General features: G+C 34.2%; 1 protein-coding gene across 1 annotated transcript in view; it reads right to left on the bottom strand.

The window, feature by feature from the left end:
* The window catches only part of RP1 (RP1 axonemal microtubule associated), a 161,297-nt gene that overhangs the window by 50,781 nt on the left and 93,437 nt on the right, over positions 1–17,079 (bottom strand). The window contains exons 32-39 of the mRNA XM_058831135.1: positions 16,044–16,198; positions 13,953–14,166; positions 12,463–12,653; positions 10,764–10,974; positions 5,428–5,579; positions 2,875–2,953; positions 1,192–1,323; positions 534–715 (exon numbers count right to left, since the gene is read on the bottom strand). Of these exons, the coding sequence (XP_058687118.1) occupies positions 534–715; positions 1,192–1,323; positions 2,875–2,953; positions 5,428–5,579; positions 10,764–10,974; positions 12,463–12,653; positions 13,953–14,166; positions 16,044–16,198 (1,316 nt within the window). The remainder of the gene's footprint in view (positions 1–533; positions 716–1,191; positions 1,324–2,874; positions 2,954–5,427; positions 5,580–10,763; positions 10,975–12,462; positions 12,654–13,952; positions 14,167–16,043; positions 16,199–17,079) is intronic.

Below are 17,079 nucleotides of genomic sequence, written 5' to 3'. Positions count from 1 at the left end.
TGTTAGAAAAGAAATAGTGATAATTAACTATATGTTTTATGCAACAGTTTGCATGGCATACTTTAAAGCCAATAAAAAGATACATACTACAGGTAAAAATATTAGTCAATGAGGTTACAGTTAGGGTGAGGAAGTCCTACTAAGAGTGCAAGTTAATTTGGACTCTCATTTGTGTCATATATCTATTTTTTACTGAGGGAATTGGTTGCAGAGCATAGGCCAACACAACAAAGGAAGGAAATGTATAACTGAATTCTGTATTTTCAAGGTCGGTTCTTTTCTCCTCACTTAATTCTAAGTTAATGAGGTTTTTCACATCAAATTTGGCATTTCCTCAAGAGAGTTTTTCTAAGTGATATGTTTTGGCCCACAGGTGAGAAGTTCTCCAAGCTGTGTTTATTTAAGACATAGAGGAATAAACATTAACACTGAAAAACCAACAACCAGTCTACATAATGTCTACATATTGGCTACAATTCTTATTTTACTGAAACTATTCAGTAAGACTTGCATGAAATATAAAACAAACCAACCAAAAAGGGAGAATCACTTAGATTTTGAACTTTCTGTGCAGGGGATTTCCCTTTTCTTCCAAATGCAACAACTTGAATGTTAGGAGCATCTTCTGGTACTTGTGTGCAGTGCACCCATGTTTGCCATCGTCCTCTACTTTTCGTTTCTAAATTTTCGGTGGGAAGAGATGTAACAGATGTTTCTGCAGTAAAAGCAAACCTATATTTAGAGCCCCTATCTGCTATAAGGCAGTACCAACCAAAATATTATATTGCCTCTTAGTGCAGGATCTAGCACAGGAAATTCAGACAACGAAGCTACAATCCCCTCATTACTCATGTTAGTCCCATGGAGGGATAGAAAACCAGGCCAGTGGCTTCATATCACACTCACACAGAGGCCGTGCCTCTTTTCTTTATATTGGTCCAAGGACAGGAAATGTCCTGCCAGAGGAGAATCTTTCAATACTACCATTTCAAATTTCTCCATCCCAGGCATAATTTCTTCCCCTTTGTTTACAGAAGGCGTGATTCACCTTGGTCCAGGCTCGTGCCCCTCACCATTGGGGTACCAATGCTGAGTTCTTCCTACTGTGTGAAATAAACTTTTACCAGTTTTTATCTGCTCTGCCATGCAGGAGTGATGCATGGAAATGAAGGACACTTCTGCCTGTATTACCTTTGAGCGGAACTGCAACTTCTATAAAATCTTCATTGGAGCGTTTATTGATCCAGCCATTGTGAAAAAAAACATGTGCAGAAAAGGGGTAGAAGACTTCTTTTATAACAATTCTTTCCAAAAACCACCCATCTGATTGAAAAGAACAGGACATTATTAATTTATACCTTTAAAGCAACAAAATATTCTGTGTGTGCAGTCGTAAGTTTCTACCTTCATCAAATCAATAAAAGGTTTTCATTCAACAGACTTCTTAAGGAAATAAAACTTCTGAAAATATATTTTCTATGTGTATGTGTTTCTGTCTGTTCCACTACACTCCAAAATAGTCAATATTTTTACAGATCTTATGAAATTAAATGTAGGGATAGATTTGCTGTAATGATCTATTGAATGTCGAAGTATGGAAAGGCTTCTGTATGCAGTCTCTAGATACAAGAAACCCCAATAGGAAATTATAATATCAATGTCCTAATGGAAAAAGGATCAGGATTTCTATGACATTAGCCATCAGAAAATCCACTCAACACACAGCTTTCTTTCTGGTGAGGTTCCATTCTATATAATAAGGAACAAACTTCAACTAGTTTTATCTCAATTTGAGACCATGATTCCTTGGAAACGATGCATTTGTAGAGTCAGATCTCTGAGTCTTGGTAAACTTGGTTACACTCCCAGTCTTGCTGAAGTGAATGAAAGTTTGATTGCTCATTTTAATGTTACCATCTAGGAAATAGTCTCCCAGCCGGTTTTCCTGAGTCTGAATTTAACCTACAGAGTCATTTTGTAATTCTGGGGTTTTTCAGAAAAGAAGAGAGAACAACAGGCACAGGTTATCCTACTCTGGAACAGTCATTTCCATTATCAACACTATCTGCAGGAGTAAAACACCTGTAGAATGTCTATTATGTTGCCTTTAAAAAACAATGGGCCAAAATTGTAGCCAAAGGATTGAATAAAATACAAATTCATGATACTTTTTGCTGTTGGTATTATTTTCAAGAAATAAGCAAATTTTCTTTCGCTACAATTGCTGAAGTCAGAGGTAGGATGAGAAAAAATGCTGCAGGAATACAGTCTTTATCTGCCAATCATCCTCACATATGAAGGATCGCTCAAAAAAAAATGGATTAGAAGGAAAGAACCTGTAAGGCCAGAATAGTGTTTCTTCTGTGTTCCAGTTCTCAACTTAATGAACCAATTTTATGTTCTTATCTTTACCTAGAAGCATACAGCCCTGAAAATATTTTTTTTTTACTTATCCATCATCTAAAAATGCACAGGAAGATGAAATTTACACAAGTTTCAAAGGCATGGTGTCATGTTGCCTCCTGAAAAACAAAAGCTTTGTTGACTGTGCTTATAAAAAGATAGAAACTTCAATGGACAAAAGTTTCATATATAATTTTACCATTTTACATTGTCACAATATTACTTTTCCTGCACATTTTAGTAAAACCAAGCTGGATCTAGATACTTGACATGTACAATCCAAAAGAAATAATGAACAGCAGAAAATGGAAATTTTTTCTATTAATATTTATTCTATTCATATTAATATTTTCTAGAATTTTTTAAATAACATTTTTCTGTTAAATTTCAGACATTTCTGAAGTACTAAGAACACTTAAATCTAATAATCTATATCATTATTACCTTATGTTAGCAGAAAAAATTACTGACCTTTTCTTAGACTTTTAAATCCAACGTGAACTTCATTCAACTTGCCAAGGTATACAGATTTTATTTTGAAAATATCCACCTGCAATATGAAAATAATCAAAATGGTATTTTAGCTAAACTTAATAGCTTAATAGGTTTTGAGTATTTATCAGTTTAGCCTCATGTGTCTGGTCATTGTTTTGTACCTGGATGGTACTTTGGTCCAGAACCTAACTTGCAATGGAACTGATAAATACTAGATGTCTAATATTTCTGAAAATCTGCAGCAATTTAATTTTTTACTAAAAATTCACAATTACTTTAGTGGGAATTAGACATGTAAATTTGAATTAAGTGAATGGTATCTGTGAAGATTTCAACTACTTTTGGGATAAGGATGTCTCCTTGAAATCACCTCTATTATAGGTCAAATTTTCTACATACAACAGACTTGAATGATCAATGGGCTTCATGGAGTCTTTCCTTTTTTCCATAATGTAAATCTTTATTCATCTTCTTGCCTATATATGCTCATCTTCTTAAAGCAGTCATCTTCATAATCTCTGGGAAAGCTCACGTATGTGCACTGACACCGGGAACACATGTTGCTTAACAAGTGCATTCGTTGGCTTTTTTTAACTGGGCCTGAAGAAATGAGGTTTGGGAACATACTATTTATGAATGTATTCATCTAGTCTTTTGAGAAACCAGCTGTGAAATTAAATCTCTACAGCTAATACTTTTATTTCATGTGACTTCATGAGTTATTCTGTTGAACACAGAAGAAGTTGTCTTGGGAAGTTGGGTTGAAAATGCAAGTTTGAATGCAGCAATTGATGATTAGTTTGTGGGTTTGAAAGAAACAATCAAACCCTCGCATTGTTCCCATAATTGAACAGTTCCAGAATTTCAATATCTGGGAGAATAATATTGATCTAAAGAATCATCAAGAAAAAAAGAGCAATGATCAAAAATAGAGCATTCGTCTTTTGAAGGGTAAATTGGAGTAAAGAGAACTGCAACAAGGTGAATACCCAAAGAGTGGTTACTCAAAATCTTTTCTATAAGAAGAAGATTAGGGTCTTATAGCCCAGGATATGGAAAAGCCCTTTAGAATTTCAGAGGAAGGATTTAACAAGTCTGAACAAGCCTGTTCAAAAACTGACACAGAACCTGGATTGTACAGAAAAAATCCTTGTGAATTCACAGATGAGCAGTATTTCCTTAGCAGTGAGTATTCACAGAAGACAAGTGCTATTGCTCAGGCTTTTCTCTACAAGTTTTATTCTTGGCAAAAATGTAACACATTCTTATAAAAAATTAGTATTTTAAAAGGTTGGGACGGTTTGGGTTTTTGAAAGAATCAGGAATCTGTCCCTCTTCCAGTCTGTACTGATACCTTACCCATTGTAGCAGGCAGTCTTAGCTGTTGAGAGTTCTCTAGGACACCATCCTTAAGACATATTACACACAACTATTATCAATTATCATCAAAATGACTAATCTATACAACTTCCTACATTACTCCTTCAAAAAAGATGAGCTCCAATATGCTGTCGTTATTTTCAGATTTAACTTGTGAACTCTGAACTACCAGTTTGATCAGTTCTTTACAAGCATGACATTGGGTGTGCATATTCTCTTCCACAAGGGAGAAGGAAAATACAGAGGACATAATAACTAACATCTGAGTTTCTTTTAATGCAAAAAACTTATATCTTCTAGAATCTTTAAAATTAGTAAGGAAATCAGATAAAATAAACACAGTCATCTGTAAAGAATAAATGAAGCATATATCATGTACTTTTCTCTAGCTTTCTGCAGCAGAGAAGAAACTACTCTAGGGTGGCTGACAACAGTGAAATACACTCTCACCCTTCCAAAAGATGATTTCTAGGTACTTCACAACGATTTCCTTAAACAAAACAAAATAAAATTCCAAGCTGAAATTCTAAACACTAGGGTCTAATAAAGTATCAGCTAGACATGTTCTGATTTGAAAGAGATATTTCTCTTTGATCTGAAGTCTGTTTTAGATATTTTGTTCTTATACCAATAACTACTCAAGGAATTCCTCTTCTAGCCATTTAATCTCAAAAAGCAGCAATATGCCTACCAAAAAGCAAGAAGTGGCTGGAAAAAATTGAAGCATGAAAAAATAAGAGTCTTCATGCAACACTGACAGTGTTTATGAAAGTTAACAAGAAATGTTCATAGATTACTTTAGATGGAGTGGTTACAAATGCAAGTTATCCTACAGAAATGTTATCAGTTCTAACAATCAGGCATATTTTAATAAAATAGTGATGCCTCCCTGGCCTTAAAAGTCTGGAATATTAAAACAGAACCCTTAGAGGTCATTTAGTCCAACTCAAAATTACTTTATCACCTTACCTATTTTAATGTAGCACAACAGTGATGATACTTTAAAACAATGTGTTACCTATGGAGACAATCACTATATGGAATACAAAACTTTAATATTTTTGATACTTTATGCATGAAAGGTTTTCTGAAAATATAAGTTCTAACAAAAAGACACAGATTCAGTTACATTTTTCCTCATTATTTTACCTGCCCTCTAGCAAAAGTGATCAGGTTGTTTTTCGAGTTAAGCCATCGCTTCCCCGAGTCACTTTTTTCTCCTTGTATACGAAGATAAACCTCTCCAGTGGCATCTGCCTTCTTCAAGTCTCCCGTGTGCAAATGGATTTCGTATTCCACAACTTCAGAAAAAATGGACAAAAAAACCCCAAAAAGTCAGCAGGAAAAAACACTCATCCTCTTGCCTGACACTCTCATTATATACCAATTCTTGGTGGAAACCATTTCAGATTTCACCCTGATCCCATGCTGTATCACCATACAAGATCTCTTCAGTCCTGGTGACAATACATAACCAAAACACATTCCTGCTGCATAACAGGATGGAAATCTAGAGAATATAGATTTGTTCTGCTCTGACACCATTCCCAGAAAATAAGCACTACTGGTTGCTGTTTAGGGCACAGGATCTCTTGTGTACTGTTCCCTTCCATATAAGGTGGGAAAATTCTTTTTAAGAAAAAAACATATTTGCATCCTCTTCAGAAAGTCTAATTTTTTCTTTCTAAGATTATTCACTGATGTTTCTTAGTTTTTTCCCTCCCTCTATTTTTATTTATCACTAGTTAGACCATAATACTATCACATTGCTCTTAAATTAAAATATGTTAACATGAAACAAAGATAATGAATTAAAAATTCTTTCAACATCCGCTTTAACATATAAATAGAAAAGCCTCCTGACATTTTTTTATCATTCTCCAAAGAACCTTCCATTAACAATATAATAGGCCACAAATCCTGGTCAGATAGATGAATTTTGAGTTTAAGGGAAAGCAATCCTGAGTTTCCCAGCTGTAGTCATAGTATAGAGACTAGAAGAGACACCTACGTCCCCCTATACAAAGTTTCTGTTTCCTTGCCCCTTTTTGCCACAATACATAGGGAAGTGAGGCCAGACTGAATTCATGCCAAAGAAATTTCACGGAAATCTCTTATGTTTACTTTGTAAATGACCTATTTCAGCCCCTGAGTTTATCATGGAAACAAGGAACAAGAAACACTTAAACAGAAGCAGATCACAATCTCAATATTCACTGTTATTTGCATCATTTTAACAACAAGGACCCTGGGATGAAATAAGAAGGGCTTTTGGGGGATGAATTTTATTTTCCTTCTGGTGTTGTGTGCTCTAATTCAGAGTGTAATAATAAGTATAATTTGTATAGTGTGTTCATTTGGGCTCATTTGTGTAATGACCTGGTACTGTCAGTTTAGGAATCTAACTTTGGTGGCTATATTAGGACTGAGATCCTTATGTAGTCAGTAGGGGAAGGCAGGTGCTATAGAAAACACCTCTGATGGGTTCCCACACATTCTAGGGATAAACACTAAAACTCAGGAGTCTAAACTTAGAATGTCTAAATGTTCCTCTGCTTCCAACCACAGGCATTATTTCTTCCTAAGAATAAAAGCCTAAGAATAAAAGGCATTCTCTTTTAGCCACACATGTTTGTAAAAAATAACTGTCTACTATTTTTAATAAGGACATCATTTTTCTCCACTGTAAAATGCAAAGTCACATTTGGGATGCAGGTAATGAGAAATGCACACGTGCCAAGAATGTATTCAAAACCATTTGTATTATCTCTTGAACATTTTTATCACAAACATGAAGACTTTTTTTTTCCTAAGAAGTGAGAAACCTTAAAATTTAGCATTTTCCAAGTACTGAGCTAACTTTGACCATCAAATATTATCAGCCCTGACTCCCACATCCTTCATCACTGTAGCAGTAAAACATAGACAACATCTAGACTATGTGACATTTACGTGCTGGAGAATGTCTTCCAGCCTCACTCTGCCTCTCATCCCTTCCTGGAACTTGGCTGGCTCCACAACACCTGCTTTCCCAGGCTAGTCATGTGTGCAGAGGAGGGGGGTGGTGCTTTAGACAGATATGAAACTGAGGAGAAATGAAGCACTTTCAGTTTCACAGCTGACAGTACAAGCTGGAGAGCATGGAAATACTCTCTTTCAGACATTTTTCAAGTCTGAAATGTATATTTAAGTCTAATGTACATCATAGGATACATGAATATCTAAGTATACATTCTGGAAACATCTGATATTTTCAGTATACTTTTCTTCTTCAATCAATTTTTTTTACAAGATAGAAACGGTCTATTTAAGCAAACTGTACATTCTTTAAAAAGATGATGAGAAAATTCTAGTAGGTTTAAGAATGATTCAGTGAACCCAGAAGCTAAAGCTGTTGTTTAGTTTCATGCGTTGGTGATAGGAAAACAGGGAGGAAAAAAAACGTGTTCTGAGAATATTTATTTTAAGCTTTTCTTACAGCTCTTTTCACAAGTTGGTGCTATTCATGTTCAGTGTTATAATCAAAAGGTCTGAATTCAAATATTGTGACATCTTATAGCTATTTCTTTCTATTTCTAAAATGTAAAGGTCCCATAACAGGATTAATGGTTTTAAACAGTGGGTTTGTATAGACTGAAAAATTAATATTTAAAAGGATTCATTAAACAATAAGGACTGTATAAGTAATAATAATAAAATCTGCTAATAAAAGTGTGTTTGTTCCAATAAACTTCTGAAATTATTTATTTCTCTTTACCTTTTGCCTCATGAGGATGATGTCTGAGAAAATCTGTTTGCTTAAAAGTAGCTTTATTTCACTGCAGTACTATTTGCTTCAGGGACTCTCCTTGGGACTAATTTTTTTTAAAATGATTTAAACTAGGGGCTGGGAAAGTTCTTATAATTGATGGTATCACTCACGTTGGATGATAAGAACTAGACCAAGAGTTTTCCCAGCCTGGGGCCCTAACATATCTTATTCCTTTCTTCAAGGGTGTTAAAAATGCACTGCCAGGTAAAAGACAACATATCTGCACTAAAGTCAGCACAGTTACACAGACTTAATCTTTCTGGAGTTCCAGATTCCTGAAAATACATGAGCTGTCCAGGTGACATTTTACTTAACACTTAGCCAATGGTATTCTTCTTTCAGAGGACAGAGGAATTAGGATATAAAATTCCTGTGTTCATTCAGAGTGTTGTCTCAACTGTGTAACTGGGTCATGTGAGCAGATTTTTTCAAGTCAAAAGGCTACTTATATGAATAAGATCAAAATATTTTGGTCCATGTGTCTGACCACTTCTGTGAGGGTAAGTTAGAAATCACAGTGCTTACATTGTTACTGCTTTGGCCATTAATGTTTGAATCATTAATATATAGTATCACGAGCTTAGCTTAGAAATGTACATAGTGTCTCTGCTGAGTCTGTATTTTCAGCTGAATCTGTTGAATATATTGATGTATAATTTAAAGCTTAATGTAGTCATAGCAAGTATAAGCTACTAATTTTCCACTGTTTAAGTGAAATAAAAGTATACAAAGTAGGCTCTATGAAAGGAGTCATAAAAGAAAGGGGTGCTGGGAACTGGGGTAGAAGTTTTTTGACTGAGTTTGGGACCATTCTGATTGTGTTCTGTCTGAGCAGCATACCCCAACAACAAAAATCTACTAAAACAAGTTATTCTTTGTCTCTTCCAAATTCTATTTAAAAGATTATTTTTCAGATGTAAGCCAACACATTTCAAAACCAAAAACGATCACCTAATGCTCATTTAAAAAGAAAAAAAAATGAAGATAGTAAATGCATATCATTTATTATTATTATTATTTGGTATTAATTTTCTTGTGTGTGTGTTTATCAATAAAACCAGAATATAACAAAGAAGAAATTCTAGACTGAAGTAGTATCAGGACCACAAAGAATAAAAGTGATATTAACACTTCCAATTATAAATCACTGGACTCCACAAAATGGTTTGTGAGAAACTTTCTAGGCTGCTAGATACTCCCATCTATGGATTCATTTTTGAGGGACAGCATATACACATCTTTTCCCAGAAATTTTCCAAGAAAAACACCTCAAATTTCTAATATACCTCAATAATTATTTACTTCAGAATAATGCTTTCAGACTGTATCTCCATTTGGCTCTTAGCATAACAGAGGCTTGAGAGGTGTATTTTAGACTTTTAATTTTTTTAACTTTTTTTTTACTTTTTATATGCAGTAAGAAATTTAACAAGCTTGAATGCAGAAAATAATTGTTCATATTTACAGTTATTCTCATTTTTTCTTAAATAAATTAGGGAAATAGAGTCTTTTAATAAGATCTAGAATTACTATATTCATGATTGTATATCCAGCATATATTATGTCCCACATCCAATGTGTTTTTGAATCAAAAAATGGTTTTTTGGATCAAAAGTACAAAACAGTAAGATTTTTCAGTACATGAATAGAAAGTGACAAATTCTTTTAATTATGCAAACCCACACAAAGCCAGAAATTTAAAAGGTCTTCACTGTTTTTTTTCAAGTTTCAGCTTTAAGCTGGATGAAATATTTAGGAAACTCGCCTTAGAGTATGGTCTGCAAAAGTCCATGTGGTCTATTTTATTTCTTTTTCTGGGCTGCTTCTGTCTTTTTCTATTAGTTTCCATTTAAGCAGAACATTCCTTGTACTATAGCCTCTAGGAATAAACCACTTAACTGGCACTAAAAGCCTCAATATATGATCTTTACTCTCTCCATCAATCCTCTTTTTTTCTAATGAGCTGAATAAATGGGAAGCCTGTCCTTATGTACTAGTGACCAAGTTATCAGTGTACAATTGGTTGGTCCAGGGGGAGTGGTGGGGGGTGGTTGGCAGAAATCACTTAATTATCCCTCTGGCATCATACCATTCACATGGTATGTGAACAGCAGCAGAGAAATATGGAACTTAATGTATATTTTCATGGAATATAATTTGCTACGCTATAAATTTCTCATTGACATCAATAAAACAATAGTGTAATTGAAATTCTTGGATATATCTCTTTACTGGCTGTGTGGTATTTTAAAAATTCTACCTTTGTTGTGTAGGGGGTCTGCAGTTCTTACCTTCTTTACTATGTTTCTAGACCATATTTTTTTCTTTGTGAATATGGAGACAAATAACATCACAAAGTAGATGATATTTTGTACTCATCTTCTGCTTACATAGCATTAATTTGAAGAGATAATAAATAATCAACAGCTAAAACTGGAACTTTATCTAACATGAGGAAAGCCAAATACTATGTTTGGTATCAGCAGCTAGAGCATCTCTCATAATCCTCATACCAATGATTTCTCTTTTGTGGTAAATGCATGTGCAAAACCATCACATTCCTTACTATCAAATTCTTATGGAAATCTTCACACAGTATTTTCAGCCCAATAGAGATATACTGGTATTCCAGAGCTAGATCCTGACCCCAGTAACAGAAAAGGACGTAGCTTACCAGGCAAAGGCTCCTGATCTGCATAGAGAGCTGGCAGCTCCACACATTTGTCTTCCTTAGGGTTGAACCAGCAGTCAAAAGCTAAATACATCTCTTCCTTTGTGCCTGTGTGCTTCATATGCAGTAAATCTAAATGCCATGGCTGTTTTAGCTCACTGTGTGGGCCAGTTACCTGAACTTTGCATAGTGAGCCAATATCTGCCAGTTCATCCTGTGTGAGAAGAAAGAGATGAATGGATCTCATTTCAATTGTACCAGAACATAAGTAGCTGGCAGATGTATGTAACAGTTAAACAAACTTCAGTAGTTAAAAAATTGGGGCAGATTTATAACTAGTACTATTTTTCCCTTTTCTGATCAGGACAAAATTGATTTAAAAACATGAATGAGAAGATGGAATGCTTGAGGTTTGATATTAAGGAACAAGCAATGGCAGTCACTGCTGAGGTTTGTACGCAGAACAAGGCACAATGTTCATATATATTACACTGATTCTATTAGATTATTTTCAGGCACAGAAGTTTTAGTCAATTTTTAAAACTTTGGAAACTATTGGAAATATTTCTTACAACAATTAAAATGATGCAATTAATTATAAATTTGGAAGAAAGCTAACCCAGTTTTGAGGAAACATCCAGGAGATCCCTCATCCTCACTCTAGACCGTAGAAGTTGTACATTAAAATCTTGCATTCATATTTGAGGAAAAAAACAGTCTAGTTCTACTGGGGATAACACACCATCTCTAGGACATACCATTGCTTGAGTTAGTGAGAGGAGGCCTTAGATATTATAATTAAATCAAATTTTTTTTTTCACTGTAAGGAAAAAAAAAGGGAAAAAACAGAAGTTGTCTTTTCCTATATGATACTTCTTGGATTCTTTCCCCTCCTCTTATATTTTAGATATGCTTAGATAGTAGAAGTCCATGTGACCTGACTTTAGCCTTTCCTCTGACAGGGAATTTCCAGTTTTATACTATTTTTTTTGTATTTATCAGAGGTTCTTGGAAATAACTCAGAAACACCCTCTGAGTACTCCTGATTTTGGATCATGTTTGTGGTTAGTCTAGTCTAGTCTAGTCTGCTTAGCTCCCCTTTCAATAAAGAAAAGAAGAGCATCAAAATACAATAAATGATTTCTTTAGCTCAATCATAAAATTCAATTTATTAAGAGGAAAAAGGTGGGGGGTGGGGGGAGAAAAGAGAAACCATACTAGAAAAAAGCAGTTCAGAGAATCTGATGGCAGGGATGAATAAATTACATGAGACAGAAAAGAGAAAAATTAAACTTCTGTATATTTAATCTCATTTATGATTCTTCCTTCTCTATCATCAGCCCCAAAAGCTCTACAGTATCCCATGGCATATTGTATGCTTACAAATTGCTGATTTTTGTGAGAACAACAAAGCCTGTAAATCAGTACCTGCTGCGTGGTATACACTGTGATATGCACCAAGGGACCAATTCACTCACTTAAACATTCTCAGTATGAGACACTGGGAGAATTTGCTCATTCAAAAACCACTGTTCATGTGTTGCTACCTACAAACAAAAATGATGATCTGTGCCAAACTACACAGAGGACTTAAAAATCAATTTGGTAGTTTAGTTTAAAGAAACAATTTATCTCAGAATTAAGTGGATTATTGGCTACATGACTCGTAGGCTTTTCTCGCAACAGAGAAAGGTTGAAGTACTTTGAGCTGAATTGCTTTTCCTGTGACTTGAAGTGGCAACTTTTTGTGACTCAGGTTGCCGTAGAAGATAAAAGAAAGGTGTATTGGATCCTCTTCACCATTCAAGTCAGATCCAGTGATATCCATTATCCAGAGACCTGATGGCTTCATGTTGATTTCAGGCAGTTTAGGACTAAGAGCCGACCTTTTACCTTTAAAAATTAGCAAAGAGAAGGGAAAGATGACAGCATGAGAGAATGGCATGATCTAGCAGGTCCATAGCCTTTACAGTACACAAAGCTCTTTTTGCAGGTTATGTTGTATCTATAGCAACTGCTCACTAAGAATAACACATCAATATCTTTATTGTATTTTTTGTGAAGAATTTAACAGCTTAATGTTCTTTCTGTGTTTAAAATTTAGTTTCAATGGCATTTTTTGATGCCAGTGTATTTTCCTTGTCATGTTTGGAAGTAATTGCTAGGAGAATATTCAGCCACCTTTCAGAGGTCTAAGTAATTGTTCTTTAAGAAGCAATCAGTGTTACTAAAGCAAATTTATCATTTAAGAGCATGTAGCCATATGTAGTGTCTAGGCACCTAGTGTAAAATGAACAATTCTAATAAACTTTGCTTGTCACTAGATGTTACCTAGCAATAATAAGGAGCTGTAATAGTATGAGGCTGACAGGTAACCTATAATAAACACACAAAATTATTTGCCAGATCCTCAGAAGATCAATATTACTATCTTCCTCTCTTTTTCTTCATTAATTGCTCTTATTTTTCATTTTAATTCTGTTTTAACAATTCTGGGAAAAGTGAAAATGATTTTAGGAAGAGGAACAGCTCAGAAAAATGTACTTTCTACAACTCAGAAAAACCACACAACTGAATCAAGTACACTTTATATCTTATTCCCTCTGGACAAAGTTATATAGTTCATTTCCTTTGAATTGAGTGGTTTTCACAGGACTGAAGGAAGAAATCTTTTAGTACTTCTAAATGACTAAAGGTCCCACTTTAAGTGTTCTTTTGCCAAGGACATCCAGGTTTGGATTTGCACAAATCATGGCTTAATAGTAGGTGTGAAATGAGCAGAAATGAGCATACCAGAACCACTGCTTTGTGCTGTGGAATACTCTCACAGGTAAAGACTAGGCTCATTTCACTGAAGTAATTTTTCTTTAGATTTCAAATGAGATTCTAGGCTGAAAAATAGTGCATAAAATTTAAGCTATTTATCCCCATGAGGTGCACATCCTAAGCTCAGCTATTTATCTCTCATTGAAATGTGCTGTGTTCAATTTGGAAGGCAGGTGTTCCGTACACAACACATTGACAAGACAGAATTACATTAACTTTGACCTTACCAGATGTGGCTCTGTGATAACACTAAGATCAAACTGAAAATTCTCATTTTCAATAAAAGGAAGATACTACAGAGATCTGAAAGAGCTGTAGTCAAATATATGTATATAAAAATGGGCACCTCAGTTTTGCAGAACTTACCAACGGTTACAATCTCACAAACAGTCTCACATAAGCCCAGATGAGTATCGAGCCAGTTCCACAGTGGAAAGACCCATTCTTTGTCTGAATCTTGTGATTCCTTGACTGTTACCATCTTGAGATACATTCCTGCCCCGTAGCCTTCTCCATCATGTCCTATGACCACTTTTTGCAAATGACTCAGAGAAACAGCTTCCACTAAAAATGAATCCACCTGCAAAACAGGGAAATACTTAATAAAACAGAATTTTAACTTGAACTTCAGGGAATATATAGGCCTGCATTCATCTGAGAATTTAAAATTTTTAGTCTGTTTCTTCGTAAAATTTAGCATAGCATCTCCCTGATGAATCTAAGAAAGCACACACTGATTAGAACTAACATTTAATCCTATATTCATCCTTAATGATGCTTTGTAATTTCATTTGATCTTTGGTCAATATGGATCACTGCATCAATTATTTAATAATACTTTAAAATCTATATACCTCAACTTTCTGACAGTCAATTATGACAAGATTTTTGTTTTAATCATATTTTTATCTTTCAGATATCTAGTTTCTAAATGTTATCAAACAAGTGTAGATATATATTAGTAGTTCTAAAGTTAGAAATCCAAGGAGTGTGTTCACTCCAAGATAGCTTCTAAATTCTCCTCCAGTAGTCAGAAAATCTGACTTTTCACTTTCCTTACAGAATGAAAATAATTGTGGAAACAGCAAATTGAGAAGAGTAAAGGAGGAAGTTAAAATGAAAGTGCAAAGTAGAAGATGAGAGGTGGGGAGGGAAGCAGAATGGAGGAGGCAGAGAAAGACATGAGAGAAATAAACACAAGCAGCAGTGGATGAGAATAGGGACCAGATAAACAAGATATGGAAAAATGTGAAATGCAAAGAAAGAAATTATATGCCCCACAAAATTTTTGCTTGTTGTTTAAAAGGCCCAGTCAGGTACCAGATGGACCTCATGGTAACTGGTAAAGATTAGAAAGTTATTAACCACTGGAGTTTGAACAGCAATGTGTAGAAATATAATTAACACCAGAATTCAAATAAAACAGTTCAGTAGTAGGAACTTACTAAATTGGATGCCAAACAATTAAAAGCCCGAGATATTAGCAAACTGATCTCTAAAAGAATACTATAGTTGCCAAAGTCCTATGTGTTGTCCCTATTTCTTTTTAAATAAAATATTGGAGAAGCAGATTTTCTGTTACTAATATTGAAAGTACGTTCATATGACAAAAAAAATCTTTTTTTTCTAATAATAGTCAGTACCCAACAGCAGATTGTGAGCAGAAATCATTAACTTTGTTAATTAAGATATCTTAGGAAATAAATCCATGTATGAAAACAAATTAAAATAATTACAATATATGGTGTCTTTTGTGTACAGGCATAGTTCTGAGAAATACACAGAAATGAAATTTAGAAATTCAGTTCATTACAGATTCCACATTTACTCTAACAAGTGCTGTGGTAATTATCTAATAAAATTATTTCACAGAAATCTAAGTCTCTCCTTAAAAATGGACGCTTTGACAGTGAGTTTTTTTGAACTTCCTTGTTCAGCGAGTGAAAGTCTAGTTCACAGGACGAGAATTTTATTTATAGTGGTCATCTAGAAATACTGGGTTTATTTGCATTCTTTTTCTAAGTGGAATTTTTGTTTCTTGTCTAAACTTACTGATATTGATTTGATGTTTCAAAGTGAGATTGTGGTTTCAGAAACATAATAGACTGCAAAAGTCTCATGGAAATTTCTGTAACTTATTTTTCCCTGGTTTTTCAATATTTTTACTACCTGTTCTGTCCTAAATTTGGAACAGAAGTCAGAAGCATGGTCACAGAGGTTCTCACCACTAATCTGCTTTGTATTGCTCATGTGGAGCTTTAATTGCCAGGTGGGTATGTTCTTGCACAGGAAATAAATAACACTGGCACTGGCCTGCTGTGAATATCTGGGAGATAAATTCTGTGAATGTTTCCAAATTCTTGCCCATCTAGCCAGAGGTATTCTGAGCAGGCATTAAGCGACACTTACTGCAGTGCTAACCTCTGCACTTGTAAGACTGGATTATGTTGGCATTACCTTATTTCTTTGAAATTTTCTTCCTTTCATTAAAGATGTATGAAGTTTCCTCACACCTGTGTCTCCTCTTTTGCCATAGAGGGTGATATAAACATTAGCAAAAGTCTCTGCTCCCCAGCGGTCGCCAATGTGTACAGAAACAACATACTTATAGACTACAAAAAGAAAAGAAAAAAATTAATTAAAGCTGATTAAGTACAAGGTGTACTTAAAATAAAACAGCAACAAAAAATGTTTAGGAATACATTTTTTTTTATTTAGTAAAAAGACTTTTTTTTAATTTAGTAAGATAATTTTTTTTATTTCTGCAGCTACAAAAAAAATCTGTTATACAGTGAATGAAATGATCAGGTCACTATGAATCTCATCTCTTCATACTAAGCTTAATGTAAACTTTCCATTCACTTTCTTAGAAATTTGAAGGAAATTAGTCTTGGACAATTTAGACATGAATTTAGGCAAATTCTGTCTGATTCTAAGATATGGAAAGTAAAAACTCATTTGAGTTAGTTCAGGAACTAAACTAAAAGCTAATTAAAAACTGAATTATCTTTGAAATAAATAATAATTAACACAGATCAAAGAATAAGAATAATGTTATGTAAATTTTAATAAGAAACAGATGCAACATAGCATCTGGATGCATGACATGACATATAAATATAAAAATTTATAAAATGCACTTATTAACTTCAGTAAGGAAACTATAAATTCTTTGTCTTTATATTGATCCTGTATGAATGAATTTCTACAGTTAGATTAGATTTTCTTCTGAAGAATATCATTTAATTGCATATATATTCAGGCTCATACAAGAAGAATAACCAAAATTTTTCAAATGTCATTTTTAATGTATAGTCCTGCAGAGTTAATATTTAACTAATGTAACACTCTGCTTTCTTTTAAAGTCATGAATAGGTTTGAGTATTCAGGGATCAAAACTTCTGGAACTTTAGTTTAGCAAATCAGTCATGCCTCTAATTACTTATATCTCAGTGTAACTGCTAATTTTTCAGAACAAATGCAAGACTTCTGT

This window comes from Poecile atricapillus, chromosome 2 (assembly GCF_030490865.1).
Source record: "Poecile atricapillus isolate bPoeAtr1 chromosome 2, bPoeAtr1.hap1, whole genome shotgun sequence".
NCBI classification, from domain to species: domain Eukaryota; kingdom Metazoa; phylum Chordata; class Aves; order Passeriformes; family Paridae; genus Poecile; species Poecile atricapillus.
Note: the sequence above shows the minus strand (reverse complement) of the source record. Positions and strands in the feature narration are given on the sequence as shown.